This window comes from Eptatretus burgeri, chromosome 14, assembly GCF_056783735.1.
Source record: "Eptatretus burgeri isolate ZD-2024b chromosome 14, Ebu_testis_v1, whole genome shotgun sequence".
Lineage (NCBI taxonomy): Eukaryota > Metazoa > Chordata > Myxini > Myxiniformes > Myxinidae > Eptatretus > Eptatretus burgeri.
Genome location: NC_140974.1, coordinates 1282564 through 1300688, shown reverse-complemented (window position 1 = coordinate 1300688; position 18125 = coordinate 1282564). Strand labels below are relative to the sequence as shown.

The following is an 18125-nucleotide window of genomic DNA, read 5'->3' as shown; positions in this document are numbered from 1 at the left end:
ACAGACAATCTCAGTGCCCTCCCAGACGTCGACTGGCATTCAAGGCTGGTCGCAAGAGGGTGCATGGCAAGGCTGGGTGCTGGCGACGGACGTGACACGCAAGCACACATTTCAGGACGTTTTCACTTCACGGATAACTACTCTCTGGTGAGCGAGACGACTCTTCTCCACCCCCCCCCCCAAATGATCTGCTGGGTACCCTTGTCTGTGTTTAACTGCAAGTCAGTCAACCTCCGATAAGCATCTGCTATCTGTCTCTTTCCTGTCATTTTGATTGATTTTGCCTAATTAACTATTCATTTACTTACCTCAGAAAATTAAAATTTCTTTTTATTTATTTATTTTATTATTAATAAATTATTTGTCGATTTCCAACCTGTCCGTGTTTGTCCTTTCCTTCCATTGGTCTAGCATTGTCCGAACATAGATAGACTGGGAGGTAATTACCACAGATTTGACCAAAAATAGTTGTCACGCACCAGCGGTTAAAACGCTCGGCCGCCCCAATTAAAATCGAATCGAGATAACATTGGTGCTTTGCCGAGGGCGCGTTCCCCGCTGAGGTAACCACGTGACCTCGAGTTAAACAGAATAATTAGACGGTGGACACTGGAACTCGTGGTTAACTGGGTGGCGTTCATGGTTCTAAAACAACCCACCGTACCACAATATTAATTGTGAGCGGAGGCCCCAGGTTCGGCTCTTCCGAGAACTAATCCCCGAGTGACAAGCTGGTGTCTCGGTACCCGTAACTGCAACAATATTTTCATTTTGTCATTATGGGGTATTTTGTGTATATCTGACAAAAATTTTTTATTTAATCTATTTTAAATTCAGACTTTAACAACAACACGTGAAAAACTTGAGAGCTGTGAATACTTTCTGAAGGCAATGGAAATAGATGATCGTGCATTTGGATTCCGATGATTGTTGTGGTGACTCGTTAATTCATGAATACATTATTTATTTATATTATGCCAATATTTGTAATATAGCAAACATGTAAACTCCAGCAGCCAATCACCTGCATCCTTCCAGAGAGCCAATCAATGCAGGGTGTGCTTGAAGGCCAATACAAACGAGAGCTCATCATCACGATGTGTTAGAAACTCGCGCGCCTTTACTTACAAGCCTTTTTCTCATCCTTATTCACGAGTCACGAAACACATCAATATTTAATAGTGACTTTTGTTCGACTTACCAAGACTATTGAGCGAAGTGGATTTTGCTTGTTTGGATAAACAACCATGACGACAACAAACGAGTCTGTTCTGCCTGCTTTCTTCGATGCCATTTTAAAGCCGCGGTGGCTCAATGTCAATAAATAATCCTTCCTTCTTCACTAACCGCAGGAAAGACGACGAAGGAGTAATCATTGGCCGGACTTCATTGACAGCACGTCATTGTGTTTTAAATGTGAGTGAGATTGCTCTTGTTCTGGTTTAAGCACCATCATGACCAGCACATTGAAAGGAATAATCACCACAATTCTGATGTACTCTGTTGCAGAACATCGATGCTGCTGAAGCAACTTCATGACAAAGGTTCTACTGGGTGAATTGCCAGCTATATCTAAAATATAAAGCTCACTCGAACCACTGACTCACTCACTGACTGAAATTAAAGTTCAGTACCTGCCGGTGATGTAGAAAGCTGAAATTTTGCTTGCTGACAGACATAGACGCTGATACACCGGCAAAAATACACAGAACCGTCAGAAAGCATCCGCAAATGAAAATATCTGAAAATAAGTGCAGTCTTTTTGTGCTCGTCTTGCAGGAAGTTGGTGATGCTTGTCTATAATCACAAAGCATCCTCATTATGTACCTATGTACGAAGGTCAGGTCAGGTCAGATCAGGTATCGGAGCATGCGCTGGAGCAGCACGTCACTGCGTCCACTTTCCGCCGGTACTCCAGGGGCCTCCGTCTGGCCATCGCCCAGGCAGATGCCTGACCCATCCCCATCTTCTTGAGATGTTGATTAACCTGCTGCAACCACAAGGCATGTGGTCGGACCATTGGCCTCCTCCACTCACGAGGCTCCCTCGCTGAGAGAATCTAGTGAGCAGGAGCAGGATCAGCATCAGGAAAATGAGCCACATGTCCATACAGCCTCAGCTGATGCTCACGGACCATGCAGGTAACAAATCTTATACGAGTCTCTCAGCAACCACTCGTTGGACACAAAGTCCAACCAGCGATAGCCAAGTATTCTCCGAAGAGACCTGGTACCAAAGAAATTAAGTCTCCATCTCAGATCCTTGGTCAGAGACCAAGTCTCACATCCAGAGAGCAAGACTGGAAGCACCAAGGACCTCAGGACTCAGACTTTCATCCTCCCGCACAGATACCGGCAGTGCCACACCCATTATCCTGTGAATCCATAACTCACCAGACCCAACCCAGACATCTGTTGACCTCTGGTTCACAGCCAGCAGAGACATGAATATCACTGCCAAGGGAAGTGAATCTCTCCGTGACCTCAACATCCTCGCCACAAACAACTACAGACAGGACAGCAGCATCCAAGATGTCATTGAAAGCCTGGATCTTACTTTTGACTCAGGAAACCTGTAATCCCAGATGCTCCAACTCCGCATTCAGCACCTCGAAGGCCCCCAAAAGGATATATAGAGTCTCTACAAAGATGACTGAATCATCTGCGAAATCAAGCTCAGAGATCTTGACATTCCCAAGTGATGCACCGCAGCTTGATCTCTCTGACATCCTCCCTAAAATCCAGTCCATACAAGTGCTGAAAAGTTTAGGGGCCAGTACACACCCCTGACAAACGCCAGTAACAACTGGAAATAAGTCAGAGATGGTACCACCGCATCTCACAGCACTCTCAGTTCCAGAATATAGTTCAGACATCAGATTGTTCAGTGTTGGTGGCACCCCACGAAGACCAAGAATCCTCCAGAGGGCATCCCCATTCACTGAATCAAATGCTTTACAGAGATCAACATCGGCTGCAAGCAGCCCCTGCCGAAACTCTCGTCTGCGTTCGGTGAGGACACGAAGAGCAAGGATACGGTCAATCGTTTACCTCTTTGGTGTAAAGCCTGACTGCTCTGGACGCTGGTGCTCAAGCATATGGTGGCGAACCCTACCAAGAATTATCCGAGCAAAGACCTTGCCCGGCACTGAGAGCAGCGTCACCCCTTGGTAGGTGTTGCAGTTTTGGCGATCACCCTTCCCTTTCCAGAGAGGGACAATAAGGCCCCTCTTCCAGTCAGTTGGGATGATGCCTGTGTTTTTTTTTTTTTTTGTTTGTTTTTTTTGTATACCTTGGTCGAGGCTCGTATGAGAGCTAACACTCAACTCACAGCAAGGAGGCATGAGACAAGAGGGGCGGGAGTGGAAGGGACAAAACAGTGGGGAACAGACACATTAGGTGAACTGTGGAAGGGAGAGGGATGAGGATGGGACGTGTTCCAGGCAGAGCAAAGAACTGCATGCAACGACACGAGTGCAGCATTTACACCAGCCTTGAGAAGTTCAGCATGGATGCCACAGATCCCAGGAGCTTTACCTCATTTCAACCAGTTCACCGCAGCCTGTGTTTCCACAAACAAAGGTGGACCACAGTCGATTGGAGGGTAAGCAATAGGGATTGCAACACCCCTGACATCCAACTCGACAGCTGGTGGATCAGCCTGGTGCATCCGCTGAAAGTAACTGGCCCATCCGGCCTTCATTTCGGACTCCTCTGTCAAGAGCCCACCACCCTCTGCTCTAACTGCCTACACTGAGGGATGGGCTTGGAGGAACGCAATGCATGAATTCCCCTCTAAGCAGGATGTGAATATCTTGACCACAGGTGATGCTCTACCCCCTCACAGATTCCTCGACCATCAGCCTCCTTGTCCACCATTATTGCATGAACAGTTTTATGCCTCAGCTCCCTGAACAGCTCAGCTCTGCCATTCCGCCTGGCCCTGCAATTCTGGTCAATGGTATCCAGTTGTCCCTTGAGAGACAAAATTCTTCTTTGCCCAACGGTGAGTTGGGCAAGACATCCACCGGCAACATCAAGAATGTTGGCCTTGAATGCACTCCACAACTCTTCAGGATCCCCCAAAGCACCAAGACCCCCAAATCTCCACTCAGCCTGTTCACACACTCAGCTACCCTCTCATCCTTGAGCTTCTGAACATCCAACCTAGGCGGGGATAGTACCATTCTCCTAGATTTAAGCTGCAACTTCAGAGCTGCTACAACGAACATGTGGTCAGTATTGAGGAAGTGAGCACTCCATTAGACCCTGCAGTTCTGGATCATCCTCCAGTGACCATCAACAAGCACATGGTCAATCTCCTTTGCCACAACGCCAGCATTTGTATCCTAAGTCCAGCAATGACCCGGTGGGTGCTGAAACCATGAACCAGTCACCCTAAGTCCATTACTTCTTGCAAAGTCAAGGAACTTCATGCTATTCTGGTTCACAGTTCCAGACCCATGGGGACCAACACATGTCTCATAACCATCCCTATCAGTTCCAGTCGATGCATTGAAATCCCCCAAGATGATAAGAGTATCTCGCCTATGGTGCTGATCAACCACAGACTCGAGCGTGGCATAGAATGCATCCTTCACGGTGAGATCACTCGCCTCACCAATCGTAGGTGCTACAACCAACCATGATCTCGCCACTATCCAGTCATCTGGTGAGCTGGTACTCCCACCGAGTGGGTTTTCAATTTTTTTTTCTGCTTTTCGAATGTTTTGCAGAATGAAGGGGTTTACGGTGGCTGGAGTGCAAATCCTGCCACCAACCTCCTAATAAAAAGTAACCCAACTGCAAGAGAACGTCTGCAGACACAGTTGGGCACTAGGTATAGATCGCCGTTGGCTCCAGCGTTGTGTGTCGTACAATAACATAGTCTTAAATTAAGATATTTCGATGGATTTTGGAGACCCTGGGGAAGCACATACCAAGACACATAAAGAAACACTTGTATAGTTATCTCTGCAGCATGTTGTGTAGCTAATGTAGGCTTCCTCCCCCCAGCCCCACTCAATGTTTAGTGTGGAAGGGGAAATGCATTGTGTTTGTCATAGAATCAAACCCCATTGTGATTCTATTCCCCTCTCTCTTTCTCCCAATCCCTTTCTACATTTCGACAGCGCACCCAAACACACTTTACAGCACGTTTTGCACAGCATCACATCACAAACATCAAGCCTAAGGGTAAACTGCAGCAAAGAAAAGGCAACAACGGAGTGCTAGCGGGGCTGAGGAAGCCCTACCAGCGACAACAGCAATGTTGAGGGGGTACCGAAGGGATGCTGTGCAGTACGGAATGGAACGGCACATCATGGCATGATGCCGTGCCTCGCCACCAGCCACACCTCCAATGTCCAATGGTTTTAACGGGGTGATACAGCAGAGGGCGAGTGGATCAAGTGACATCCGGACATGGAGAGCAGAATGGGGCTTATAAAAGTCCAAGCTGGAGTCCAGAACAGAGTCCGCGCCTGAGAACGGAGAGTCTGTGTGAGCTTGTGTCGGGAGAACAAGCTGACGTCTGGAGAACGAGCTGGTGTTTTGGTGAACAAGGCAGTGCCTGGAGGACAAGCCAGAGCAAGTGAGGTCTCGTGCCACGTAGGAGGGCATATCCAGCGGAGAGTTCCCAGGCACATTGTCAAACACTCTGACTTGCACAAACTTTCTCGCCCTATCTCTATTCTACCTCATTCCCTTCGGATGCATGAGCAATAAACACAAAGCACCAACTGTCGTTTTCAGGGCTCACTGATTGTCACATCTCACACCACTTATTCTAATTCCACACGCATTCACCATCTGCACATCTCAGGACACAATTACATTTCACCTCCTCTTTTTCCACCCCCCCACCTTATCTGGACACACATGAGCCCACTGGGTCATACGCGTGTGAGCGAAGAGCTGCCAATATGCGCAGTCTTCTTATCTCCTCTTGTTTCCCATGACTGTGGCGGCCTGTTCGTATGTGACAATTGACTGACTCGGAGAGGGCTTGTGTGCTTAGGATGAGGATTTCTCCATTATAACACTGTTTGTATGTACGTGCTCTTTGTGAATAATTATAAAACACCTTTTTTCAAACTGTCAGGTTGTCTACTTCTATTGATTAAGCATAGTGTGTAGTAACAGGGAGCTCGTCCCCGCCATTCCGTCATAGGTAGACATTAGCCGGCATGTCCATCAACACTCGGCCATATCTTGATTAAGGTGGCACATCGGGAAGCACAGTCCTTATCTGGAGCGTTTAATTTGCTGGGAAGGTAAAGCAGGATATGGAGGCTGGACCCTACCTCAATTAAGCATCTCAAACGGTGTCTGTGGTTGCTTAGCAATCTGTCGCGCTGCAGAGTTATCCACAGTTTGTTGGCTTCAGGGTCATCGGCTGGGAAGTGGATCTGAGAACTCCCCTTGCTATCCCTACTGGAGACGAATCCGTAACAATGTTATCACTACTACTGGCAAGGTGCAGCAGAGATTTTGCATAATGTAAAATGTGGCTTCAAATCCTCAATACCATCCTCTCTACCGAAAGTCCTCAAGTTCCTCCCACTGCCATCCCAAGTCCTCAACCCCCTCTCCCAGCTCTCTAACTTTAACCTCCCCTCCCCCTTTCTTCTTCAAGTACTATCCCCATCCCTCCCAACCCAACATCCCAATGCCTCTTTCTCACTGTTCTAACTCTATGCATCCCCAACCCCATCTCTCTGTATTGCCCTCTCCCTTTCTTCCCGTTCTTAACAACACTGTATAAGGAATCACAAGGAAATTTGGTCCAGGAGAATACCATTTGGCCCGTCATGCCCGCGTTGTTCTGTCGCCGTTCGTTAAGAACAATGTTAAAACTAAATAAACACCTGTTTAAAATCACAATCTCGTGAGATTCCATGTCACGATTCTACTGTAAAAATAGTGGTTAGGTAAGCTTAAAAAAAAACATCTAAGGTAATTGGTAATGGAAAAAAAATAACCCACAACCGGAGCTCCCCGAACAAGGACCTTTAAAATGATATGGGTTTTATGGTCCTTGGTCAAGTAGTTTAAGAGGAAATTTTAATTTTTTTCTTCAAAAAAAAAAGAAACACTTAATCAATTTAAAAACATAGTTTACTGAAATAAATGTCCAAGTTAATGGAAGTTTTTTAAAAAAGATTAAAAATATAACAAAATTATTGAATAAAAACCCCCATTAAAAAAAAACAGATTTAAAAATGATGTAAATGTGGGATTTTGTTCTTTCCACGCCGAAGCCGGAATACGAATGGCGTCTCTGCCGGACGGCCAAGTTCAGTCGCTGCTTGAACCAGACCAGTTGCCTTATGGATGCACCGAGCCTTCTACCGATATCAGTCGTGATGTTGGACGTAGATCGGCCAAACACTCCCATTGTTTCGATGGCGATTCGTTTGAATAAATGTTTGGCTGAGGCCGGCGTATTTATTACGTTTCAGAACTTCCGCAGAGGAAATTGTTGGATAAACAAAGAACAAAACAAACAGAATAAACCTATTATTACGTAGGATTATTTTGTGTTTCGCATCAAAATCACCGTGAGTGAGCAAACACCACGTAATAAAGCAATTATGTCCAACAATTGTGTTTGTATAATATGAGCGACTGTCATTGTGACGTCATAAGCAAATAATGCCCTCAATATCATCTGAACTATAAAGATCACATTTTCTATGTCAAATTAAATGGAGCCATTCGTTGCATAGAAAGACATTATTGGTTTATTCGTTGTGCTCTTCATCATGGATTCCTTGGAAATAAATCCCTTCGAAACAATTCCTGGGAAACAACTTTCTGCCAACATCAGGCTACGATTGTATGGTAAATCTGCATTTTAAAACGTCTTTGGCTTTGTGATGTATAGTGTTGTTTAACCGCTGCCTTACCAGGTGTAACAGGAGCAGATATTTGGGATTTAATGGTGGATGTTAAGCCGGGTGTTCAGTCTACTAGCATTAGCTGATGGGCATTGAGGATCCTATGGTGTGTTATCACCGGCACCTTAAACAAATTACAAATCTCTGCCAAAATCACCTTCAGTCAAATTTCAGACCCGGCCAGCTGGTTTGTGAAAGACTTGGGTCAAAAAAAAAAAATCTCCTTGGTCGACCCCACAAGAATGCGGGAATAGTCGGGCCCATTAAAGAAAACGTGGTAGTAGTAGTAGTAGTAGTAGTAGCAGCAGCAGCAGCAGCATCAGCACACAATGGCCTATCTGAAAAGCATTGTGTATCCACTATACGATGGAAATAAAAATAAAATAATAATAATAATAATAATAATGTATGGAATCTGAAAACGTCACACCCAAATCCATGCTGTTATCGATGATATTTCGGATTATGATGATATGGGACAGCGACACTTTGCAGCAGTTTGTAGGTGCGCATTAAAGGGAATGGACAAGAGAATCTGGGCGTGGTGAGGGGGATGAGCGTACACAGCCATCAATGGCCAGGTGATTTTCGTGCCGATTAGCCAGACAGGTGGCAGGGGGAGCCCCGAGCAATGCTTAAATATTTTATAACAACATCAGGTGAGACACAGCACAGGGTTATCTCAGGAAGCAGAGTTTGGTGTCGAATTCAAAGCCATACGTCAGCCGTCGGAAAGCAGAGCTACGGCAATGTGACCCCAAATACTGTACTGGGCTGACTATACGGTTTCACGTGGGACACGTTAGTATGAGAATGCTAAAGTCGTTATAACAAATCTGAAGCTTAATCAAAATCGGATACACACCCACCGCACCTTTATACTTGTCAGAGTAAACATGATGCCGAGCTGTTTGTCAGTCATGCTTGTTGTTTCAAACTCCATTTTGTATTGGTAGAGGTTGAGAACTTTGTCTCTTGATTGTAATAATCTTATGCAGGTATAAGAAGGCCAAACAAGGCCCTCACAGTGCCCAAACTTATCCATCTCCAGGAAAATTCCAGGTGTTCTCTTTACCTGTGTGTATGAAAGTGTGTTTTTTCATGTCAGATTTCTGGTGAAATCGTTTTCCGCAGAACTGGCAGGGGTAGGGCCGGGTGTCCGAATGAATGAGTAGATGGGTGGATAACGTGGACGAGCGTTTGAACACCTTTCCGCAAATCTTGCACTCAAAACAGCGACCCTGAAATCATAAAGAAAAAGCAGTAGTGGTTCAGCGGAACGTGGGTGGGGAAGGAGGACGAGAGGGCATAGGGAGGGAGGGAGGGAATGGAAATGAGTGTAAGGAGGCATGGAGGGAGAAGAAGAGAGAATGGGTTACAAATAATTGATGTCGTATGGGGTGTTATGGACACTGCCTCAGGTTACTGCACATGTGGAGATCGAGCGGAGAGCCTGCACGCTCTTCCCAACGAACCAGCTCAACCAGTCACCCACCTGTGAGTGCACCAAGCGGTGTTGCTCCAAGCTCGCCGCATGGCCAAAACTTTTATCGCAAATGAGACACACGAAAGGGCGCAGCCCGCTGTGCGACCGACGTACGTGGACCTCAAGACCATGAGAGGTGGAGAAAACCTGCATGAGAGGGAGAGAGGGAGAGAAAGCCTTTCAGGTGCAATTAATCTCTCCTTCCAATCCACTTAATCCACAATTTTGAGGACACTTAAAACGTGTACTTCAGCCACCATATTTCTTACGGTATTGATTGGTTCAGCCAATGCCGATAATTGCAGGGGCAAAAGCCTTCATGGATGGGGGGACGGGGGGGGGGGGGAAATTGAACTTCCTCTCTCAATATATATATATACACACACACACACAATATATGACTACAGGAGAGATGTTTGTGTGTCATTGGTTTTCATCTCCATATGTGGGATTCAGAAGGTGGAATCGAGCTCTCCTAGGTCCACCTTGTTGCGTGTGTGTGTGTGTGTGTGTGTGTGTGTGTGTGTGTGTGTGTGTGTGTGTATTACATATATATATATATATATATATATATATATATATATATATATATATATATATATATATATATATATATATATACTCTTCTTCTTCTTCTTCTTTCGGCTGCTCCCGTTAGGGGTCGCCACAGCGGATCATCCGTATGATCCGCATAGTGATTTGGCACATGTTTTACGCCGGATGCCCTTCCTGACGCAACCCTGGTCGCCTCTTACGACACAGGGATATGGTACACCTATTTTTAACCGGGGTGTACACCAGCCCAGTATACTGGTACTCATTTCGCCGACCTCGGAAGGATGACAGGCTGAGTCAACCCCCTGGTGTATTAATTCAGTGGCTCAACGGGGCTTGAACTCAGGACCTTTTGTATCCCAAGCCGCTGCCCTAACCACTGCGCCAACACACCAGGATATATATATATATATACATACATACATATATTGTTGTGGGCATGGTATCGGCTGCGAGCACAACCGATGGGTGGAGCAGTAGGGTCGACTCTACCGAATACCCGGAATTGAGATCGTACCTTTCGGAAAACTCCTAGGGTACGGGTCCCTTACAGGATCATGAATCGTCAATAAATCAACCACGTGGTGCAGGGTTATTTGCCAAACTTCAAAATACCTAGAGACCCACGTGGCGAACTACCGAGTATTCACACCCTCGACGGGACTCGAACTGGACAAGTCGTTTCCGTGCGCAACCCGTGCGTAACCCTGAGCAGGTGGTTACCGAGGTCCCGTCGGTCCAAATACACACCACTACGGCAACAACGGCCTTTTTGATTCCCCAACACGCACCTTGCTAAACCAATAAAATAAACACAAAAACGAGCTGACACATTTAACAGGGGATTTATTTACAATAGGGAAAGGGGAGACACAAAGAGCAGAGTTAAACCGACTATAAAGAAATGGAATCATGTACAACACAAGCACTTAACAGTTCCTACTTAAAGACGGGCCCACAGACAGACGCACACCCAAAAGAAACGAAAGGGACCTTCCCGCCTCGTGCGGTCTTCGACGAGACGAGCGAACCAGACCGTCGTCGAGATGCGACCAGCCCAGCGTCGACGAGAGTCAACCAGCGCTCGAGCAGACCAGAGCAGTGCCGAGATGTGACCCGCGCTCCAGCAGACCACATGCTCGAGCTCACGGAGAACCAGACTCCAGCGACAGGATGAAGTGAAAAGCAGACGCCGGTGACAGGACGGGATCAGAGCAGACACCGGCGACAGGATGAGATGAATCTCTCCTGTTTGTACAAAATCACTAACCTTTTTCCCTAGGAGGGAGGGGCCTCTTCTTCTCACCACTCGCCTCCTGATTGGACGAGGGGTTCTCACGCAACTCGTGGCGGCCTCCCCATTGTCTGGGGGCACACGTGTAGTGCTCGCCCTCCGCTCATTGGCTGGAGCTTCGAGCCGAAGCGACGGAGGCTCCGCCCACCTCCTTCCCTTCGGCCGTGTGCCTAATGGCACTGGTGCTGAGTCGGAAACGGGGCGGGTGAAATGCCTGCTCCTTGCTGATTGGCTTAGAGGGATGTCATGCCTATGTTAGGCTCCGCCCACATGCGTGCTTGCTGGCGAGCGCGTGAAGAATGCCACGAGCGTTATGGCGTCAGGATGGAGCGAAGGTGTTGTTGTCGTCATTGATATAAAAATCCTAACTTTCAAAATAACTTCACAGCGCATGTATGCAATTCCCATTTGACACAGGTAGTGGGCCCTAACTGGAAACACAGACTTATCGATATAACTGTTCTATAGGGACCCTGGCTGTTGTGTGCAATGGGTTCCAGATTCGTAACAATATATACATATATACATATACATATATATTTGTATCAATTGCACCTCTTCGCTGCTGTTGCTGTTATGGTGAGCATCACCACAGATTATGTCACACATGGTAAAACCGCATAATCCGCAAAGAACAACCATCCATTTGCAAAAATGTAATCTTTGAATTTTTGACAAAGTCGGCGGGCTGAGGCCTCCGGATTGGAGGTGACGCTTTGGTGTTGGACTTTATGTCCATTGGAGATCGGGGGAGTGCTTGTCACGCTCCAGATATATATTGTTGCGGGCCGGGGGTCCGGTGGCGAGAATAACCACTAGGTGGGGGAGGTTCGTCGTCTCCCACCAGACTCTTCGGAATTGTAGGCCGTCACTCAGATAACTCCGTGAGCCGGCGGGTCGTTTAACTGACCGTGGAACGACAATATCTCGACCGCGTGGCATAGGGTTATTTTGTCTCGATCCAATGTACCTAAGTAACCACGCGGTCTCGCCTACCGGGGATCCACGCCTTCGGAACGCCTGGCCAAACCGGATTCACTCTACCGGCAGCGGTAAAATTACACCTAACGACTACCACTCTGCCACCTACCTTTCCTCGGATGCAGTCGAGTGGGCCTGCCCAGGACGTCCCGGCAACAATTGTCCGATTACCGGGGATAAAACCCCGCCTAAACTCACATCCGAACCATGCTGGACCAATTCAAGAAAGGACAGAAACGAACTGGGGACATTTCTACAATTCTTTATTTACAATAAAAAGACACAGGGAAGACTAAACACGGATATGCAAGTAATATTTACAACAATCAAAAACAAATACTTCAACAGTCTCTACTTATAAGACGGGCCCACACGCAGACACACATACAAATTAAAATAAACCCAGAGTTCTTTATTGGACCCTCGCAGCCGAAGAGAGAGACGAGCTGGGGGTCAGAGTCCAGCTGGGTACCTGAACGTCGAAGGAAGGGGGTGCTCCATGGTGCGGCACCTGACAATGGTCGTTGGTTTGGTCCCCAGTCGCACGTGTGGGACTCGTGGTTCGTGGTGGAGCTCGGGTGGTGAATAGCATGGTCCACGGCGGGGGGTCAGGGTCGCTCTTTCCTTTCCATGTAGAGGGCCAGCAGGGACACGTTCACCACCTTCACGACCCTCTGCTCAACCCTCCGCTTCAAAAGAACTGCACGCTCAACAACAACCCTCAGAGCCCTATCCAAAACCTTGTCAGAAAGCCGTGGAGAACTTCTTCCAAGACCCTTCTTCCTCACTCGACTCTCAACCACAACAACCCTGTCAAAAACCTCAGAACAACCTTCATAACAACCCCCTTCGTAACCACCTGCCTCAGAGAGTCCTCGGGAATTTATGGACCTCCCTCAACGGGGCGGGGCTCGCTCGAACAGACGTCACTTCCCGCCCTGATTGGACAGGCTCCTATGGGTTCGGCCTTTCTGGGCAGGGTTTCGGCCCCTGTGGGGAAACCTCACCCACTCTTCCACACGGGTTCATACTTATTGAGCAACAGTATCAATGTTGCAAAGGTCATCGTGAAAGAGTTACAACGTTTGTGGAAGCCGAGAAACTGGAACGTGAGATCCCGCCTCGGCACGTCAGGGTGCGAGAAGGCAGCCGGTTGGCGGTGCATCGTGACGGGGGATGGGATGGTTGTTATATGGCTTGTTAGATGTAATAGCCTAAATAAAAGAAATCGCAACGCACGCTATTGATTCTCCCACTAGACAAAAGGAAGGGGATCTGACTATTCACATACATAATGACATAACTAACTTTTGGGACATCTGTATGTTGAATGCATATGGTTTCCAGATCCGTAACTATATATATATATATATATATATATATATATATATATATATATATATATATATATATATATATATATACATACATACATATACATATATATGGTGTCCCAAAAAAATATACAACTTTTAAAATGCTTCGTTTGATCCTAAAAAAGCAGTAATTTTGTCACTAATGCTTCATTTCTTGTTGCGGAGACCCTGAAGTTTATTTTGATACCAAGCAAGCGCCAGAAAAATGCCAAGACTGACTGTACAACAACGGAAGAAAATTGTTGAACTTTGGCACCAGACGAAAAGTGTCATACAGGTACAACGTCTTTACTCGAGACATTTCGGTATTCACTTGCACCATGCACCAAACTTATGGACAATAAAGTGCACCATCGCAAAGTTTTCCAGTGTAGGAACCATCTGTGACCTTCACAAGGGTCACAGTGGTCGGAAGAGGACAGGTCGTAGTGAAGAAAATGTGGAAATGGTGAGACAGGCGGTCGTTCAGAGTCCAAAAAAATCGATTCGACGACTTTCTGCCGAGACAAACATTCATAAGAGCACCGTTCAGAGGATCCTTCGCCAAGACATTCATGCCTTTCCATACAAAATTCAAACGGAAACGCTGCTTACTGATCAACAGAAACGCAAATGACTAGACTTTGCAAATTGGTTCTCAGGAAAGTTGGAGGAAGATGCAGACTTCCTCAAAAAACTTCACATGACGGACGAATGCCATGCTCACTTGTCCGGGGACGTAAACAAGCAAAACTTTCGGTACTGGGGAACTGAAAATCCTGGTAATGCATCAACTGAACTGGTGCCTCGATCTGTTCTCAGTCACCATGTGGGTGGCGGTTGGTTGGTATGGGATAATTGGCCCATACTTCGTTGAAGATGACCAGGGACGCACTTGCACGGTAAAGCAGAGGAACTATCACGAAATGATTCAGGAATTCTATCTGCCTGAGCTACGTACTCAGGCCCGTAGGAGAAACAACCTGATTCAGATGAGAACCCAGTGGTTCCAGCAGGATGGGGCACCGCCCCATACAGCCAGGGAAACAAGGCGTTTTCTCAACCAACATTTTGAGGGCCGCTTTATCTCCCTCTACGAAGACGTTGAGTGGCCACCGTATTCCCCTGACCTTACTCCTCCAGACTTCTTCTTGTGGGGGTATCTCAAGGACAGGATCTATGGAAACCCTAGGCCTCAGACTCTTGATCAGCTGAAGGAAAACATCCACCGAGAAATACAGAACATTCCTCAGGAAACGTTTCTCAAAGTGATGGAGAACATGACAACGCGTTTGTAGGCAGTGGTCGGACAACGTGGAGCCTACGTCGAACATGTGGTCAAAATGAAAACGACGATTCTATATCAAAATTTAAATTTTGGTGGCAATTTTGACATTCGTACAATAAACTTCAACCTTTCAGCTTTCTATCCAGCCATATATCTTTTTTTAAAATATATGTTATGACCATCCTCTTTGCAGATGAAAAGTTGTATATTTTTTTGGGACACCCTGTATATATGTATATACATGATATACATGAGCAAATACCACCTGTTGCTTCACTGGTGGGAATACTAAAGGGAGGAGGGAGAAAAAGATTGGGGAAGAGGGAGAGAGGGGTGGGGGAGAGAGGGCGGGGAAAGAAGAGAGAGGAGGGAGGGAGCGAGAAGGGGTAGGGGAATGGAAGACTGTGTGAGGTCAGAGGAAGGGAAGGCAGACATGTGGTGGAGTGCTAATTACCGCTCAGATGCATCCAGAGAGAAACACTGCCTGACGTGACCAAAGACAAACACCACCTGGGCACGTCCAGAGACAAACACCGCCCAGATGCGTCCAGAGACAAATACCGCCCAGACCCGTCCAGAGACAAACACCACCCAGATGCATCTGCATCTTAGCTGGCTGGAGACAAACACCGCTTGGACACGTCCAGAGACAAACACCGCCCAGACGCATCTGCATCCAAGCTGGCTGGATACAAACACCGCTTGGACACGTCCGGAGCCAAACACTGCATGGATGCGTCGAGAGACAAACACCGCCCAGACGCATCTGCATCCAAGCTGGCTGGATACAAACACTGCTTGGACATGTCCGGAGACAAACACCGCACGTACGCGTCCAGAGAAAAACATCGCCTGAATGCGTCCAGAGGCAAACACCGCCCAGATGAATCTGGATCCAAGCTGGCTGGAGACAAACAACACTTGGACACGTCCGGAGAAAACCCCATTCGAACATAAACACTGCCCAGACATGTCCGGAGACAAACACCGTCTAGACATAACCACCGTCCGGATATGTCCTGAGAAAGAGAGAGCGAGAGCGAGAGCGACAGATAGATATGCTGTATGAACAACACACACACGCACGCATGCTTAGCTGACATCGGTACCACCCCAAAAACCATGAGTAGCTTTCACCGAAAAACAACGTTGCATTTATATCGACGTTTCAGGGATATGTTCAGAAGCAATAATCACAAACAAAACATCTGCGTGTAACGGGTGGAAAAAAATTTGGTTCAGTAAATTAAAAAACACGTTAATATGGCAAACGGCTCAGAAATTGGGTGTTATTTCACAACTCGCTCAGGGTGACGGAGCACGAACCAATCGCTCAAGGTGACATGCTGGCAAAAAGCGTCCGCAGTGAGAACAATTTGCTCAGAAGGACGTAGCACAGTCCCGCTAACGACTGGAAGGCGTTCAGTCAGTGGCTTAAGCACTCATGCAAGCACGACAATTAAATGGTTGATCAGGAACAGTTGGCCAGGCTGTCACTGCATATCATGTAGGATCCCTTTAACTTCAAAGCCAGTCTTCACCAAGGATGCAGCAGTTAATGAAATGAAATGAAATGAATTTATCCACAAAAAAAGTGGCAGCTTAATACAGAACAACCCTGGAGACATCGCAAAGTTCAATCGCCCATGAAATAAACATTGCAGATAATCCACCAACTTGCCTGCTCGTCTGTGCATCCTTCACGTGGTGCATCGGTTCGGGGTCCTAGCAAACCTTATCACTTATTACTTAGATGTCTGTTTTTCACCAGATTTTTACCAGACGTCCTTCTGAGCGAATCATTCACTCACTGTGGACGTATTTGCTGCCACGTCAATGAGAGCGAGTGGTTCGTGCTCCATCGCCCTGAGCGAGTGGTTCGTGCTCCGTCACCCTGAGCGAGTGGTTCGTGCTCCGTCGCCCTGAGCGAATGGTTCGTGCTCCGTCGCCCTGAGCGAGTGGTTCGTGCTCCGTCGCCCTGAGCGAGTGGTCCGTGCTCCGTCGCCCTGAGCGAGTGGTCCGTGCTCCGTCGCCCCGAGCGAGTGGTCCGTGCTCCGTCGCCCCGAGCGAGTGGTTCGTGCTCCGTCGCCCCGAGCGAGTGGTTCGTGCTCCGTCGCCCTGAACGAGTGGTTCGTGCTCCGTCGCCCTGAACGAGTGGTTCGTGCTCCGTCGCCCTGAGCGAGTGGTTCGTGCTCCCTCGCCCTGAGCGAGTGGTTCGTGCTCCCTCGCCCTGAACGAGTGGTTCGTGCTCCCTCGCCCTGAACGAGTGGTTCGTGCTCCCTCGCCCTGAGCGAGTGGTTCGTGCTCCCTCGCCCTGAGCGAGTGGTTCGTGCTCCGTCGCCCTGAGCGAGTGGTTCGTGCTCCGTCGCCCTGAGCGAGTGGTCTGTGCTCCGTCGCCCTGTGCGAGTGGTTCGTGCTCCGTCGCCCTGAGCAAGTAGTTCGTGCTCCGTCGCCCTGAGCGAGTTGTTGTGAAATAACACCCGATTTTCGAGCCATTTACAGTATTAAAGTGTTTTCCAATTCACTGAGCCAATTTTTTTTCCACCTGTCACACACAGCTGTATATAAAGATTCATGTTTATGCACATCTTGAAACGTTTATATAAATGCAACATTGTTTTTCTAATTTGTTTCTTGAAATTCCCCAAAACAATGGTGAAAGCTACTCTCAGTTTTTGGGTTGTATGCAATACATGTTGGAGTCGGTAGTCACACTGACTCAAATCTGCCGATTCCCCAAAAATTGCCAATATCGACTGTGTGTGTGTGTGTGTGTGTGTGTGTGTGTGTGTGTGTGTGTGTGTGTGTGTGTGTGTGTGCGTGCGTGCGTGCGTGCGTGCGTGCGTGCGTGCGTGCGTGCGTGCGTGCGTGCGTGTGTTGTTCATAAAGCACAACAATTTCTGTCTGCTAATTCCCCTCTCCCCACCTCCCACCTCTCTCGCTCTCTCTCTCTCTCTCTCTCTCTCTCTCTGGACGTGTCCGGGCGGTGTTTGTGTCCGGGCGGTGTTTGTGTCCGGGCGGTGTTTGTGTCCGGGCGGTGTTTGTGTCCGGGCGGTGTTTGTGTCCGGGCGGTGTTTGTGTCCGGGAGGTGTTTGTGTCCGGGAGGTGTTTGTGTCCGGGAGGTGTTTGTGTCCGGGAGGTGTTTGTGTCCGGGAGGTGTTTGTGTCCGGGAGGTGTTTGTGTCCGGGCGGTGTTTGTGTCCGGGCGGTGTTTGTGTCCGGGCGGTGTTTGTGTCCGGGCGGTGTTTGTGTCCGGGCGGTGTTTGT

The 18125-nt window shown here is 47.8% G+C and overlaps 1 protein-coding gene across 1 annotated transcript in view; it reads right to left on the bottom strand.

Annotated features, from left to right (window-relative positions):
- GFI1B (growth factor independent 1B transcriptional repressor) overlaps positions 1-18125 on the bottom strand; it is a 69045-nt gene that overhangs the window by 10580 nt on the left and 40340 nt on the right. The window contains exons 3-4 of the mRNA XM_085855688.1: positions 9396-9533; positions 8976-9141 (exon numbers count right to left, since the gene is read on the bottom strand). Coding sequence (XP_085711814.1) covers positions 8976-9141; positions 9396-9533 — 304 coding nt within the window. The remainder of the gene's footprint in view (positions 1-8975; positions 9142-9395; positions 9534-18125) is intronic.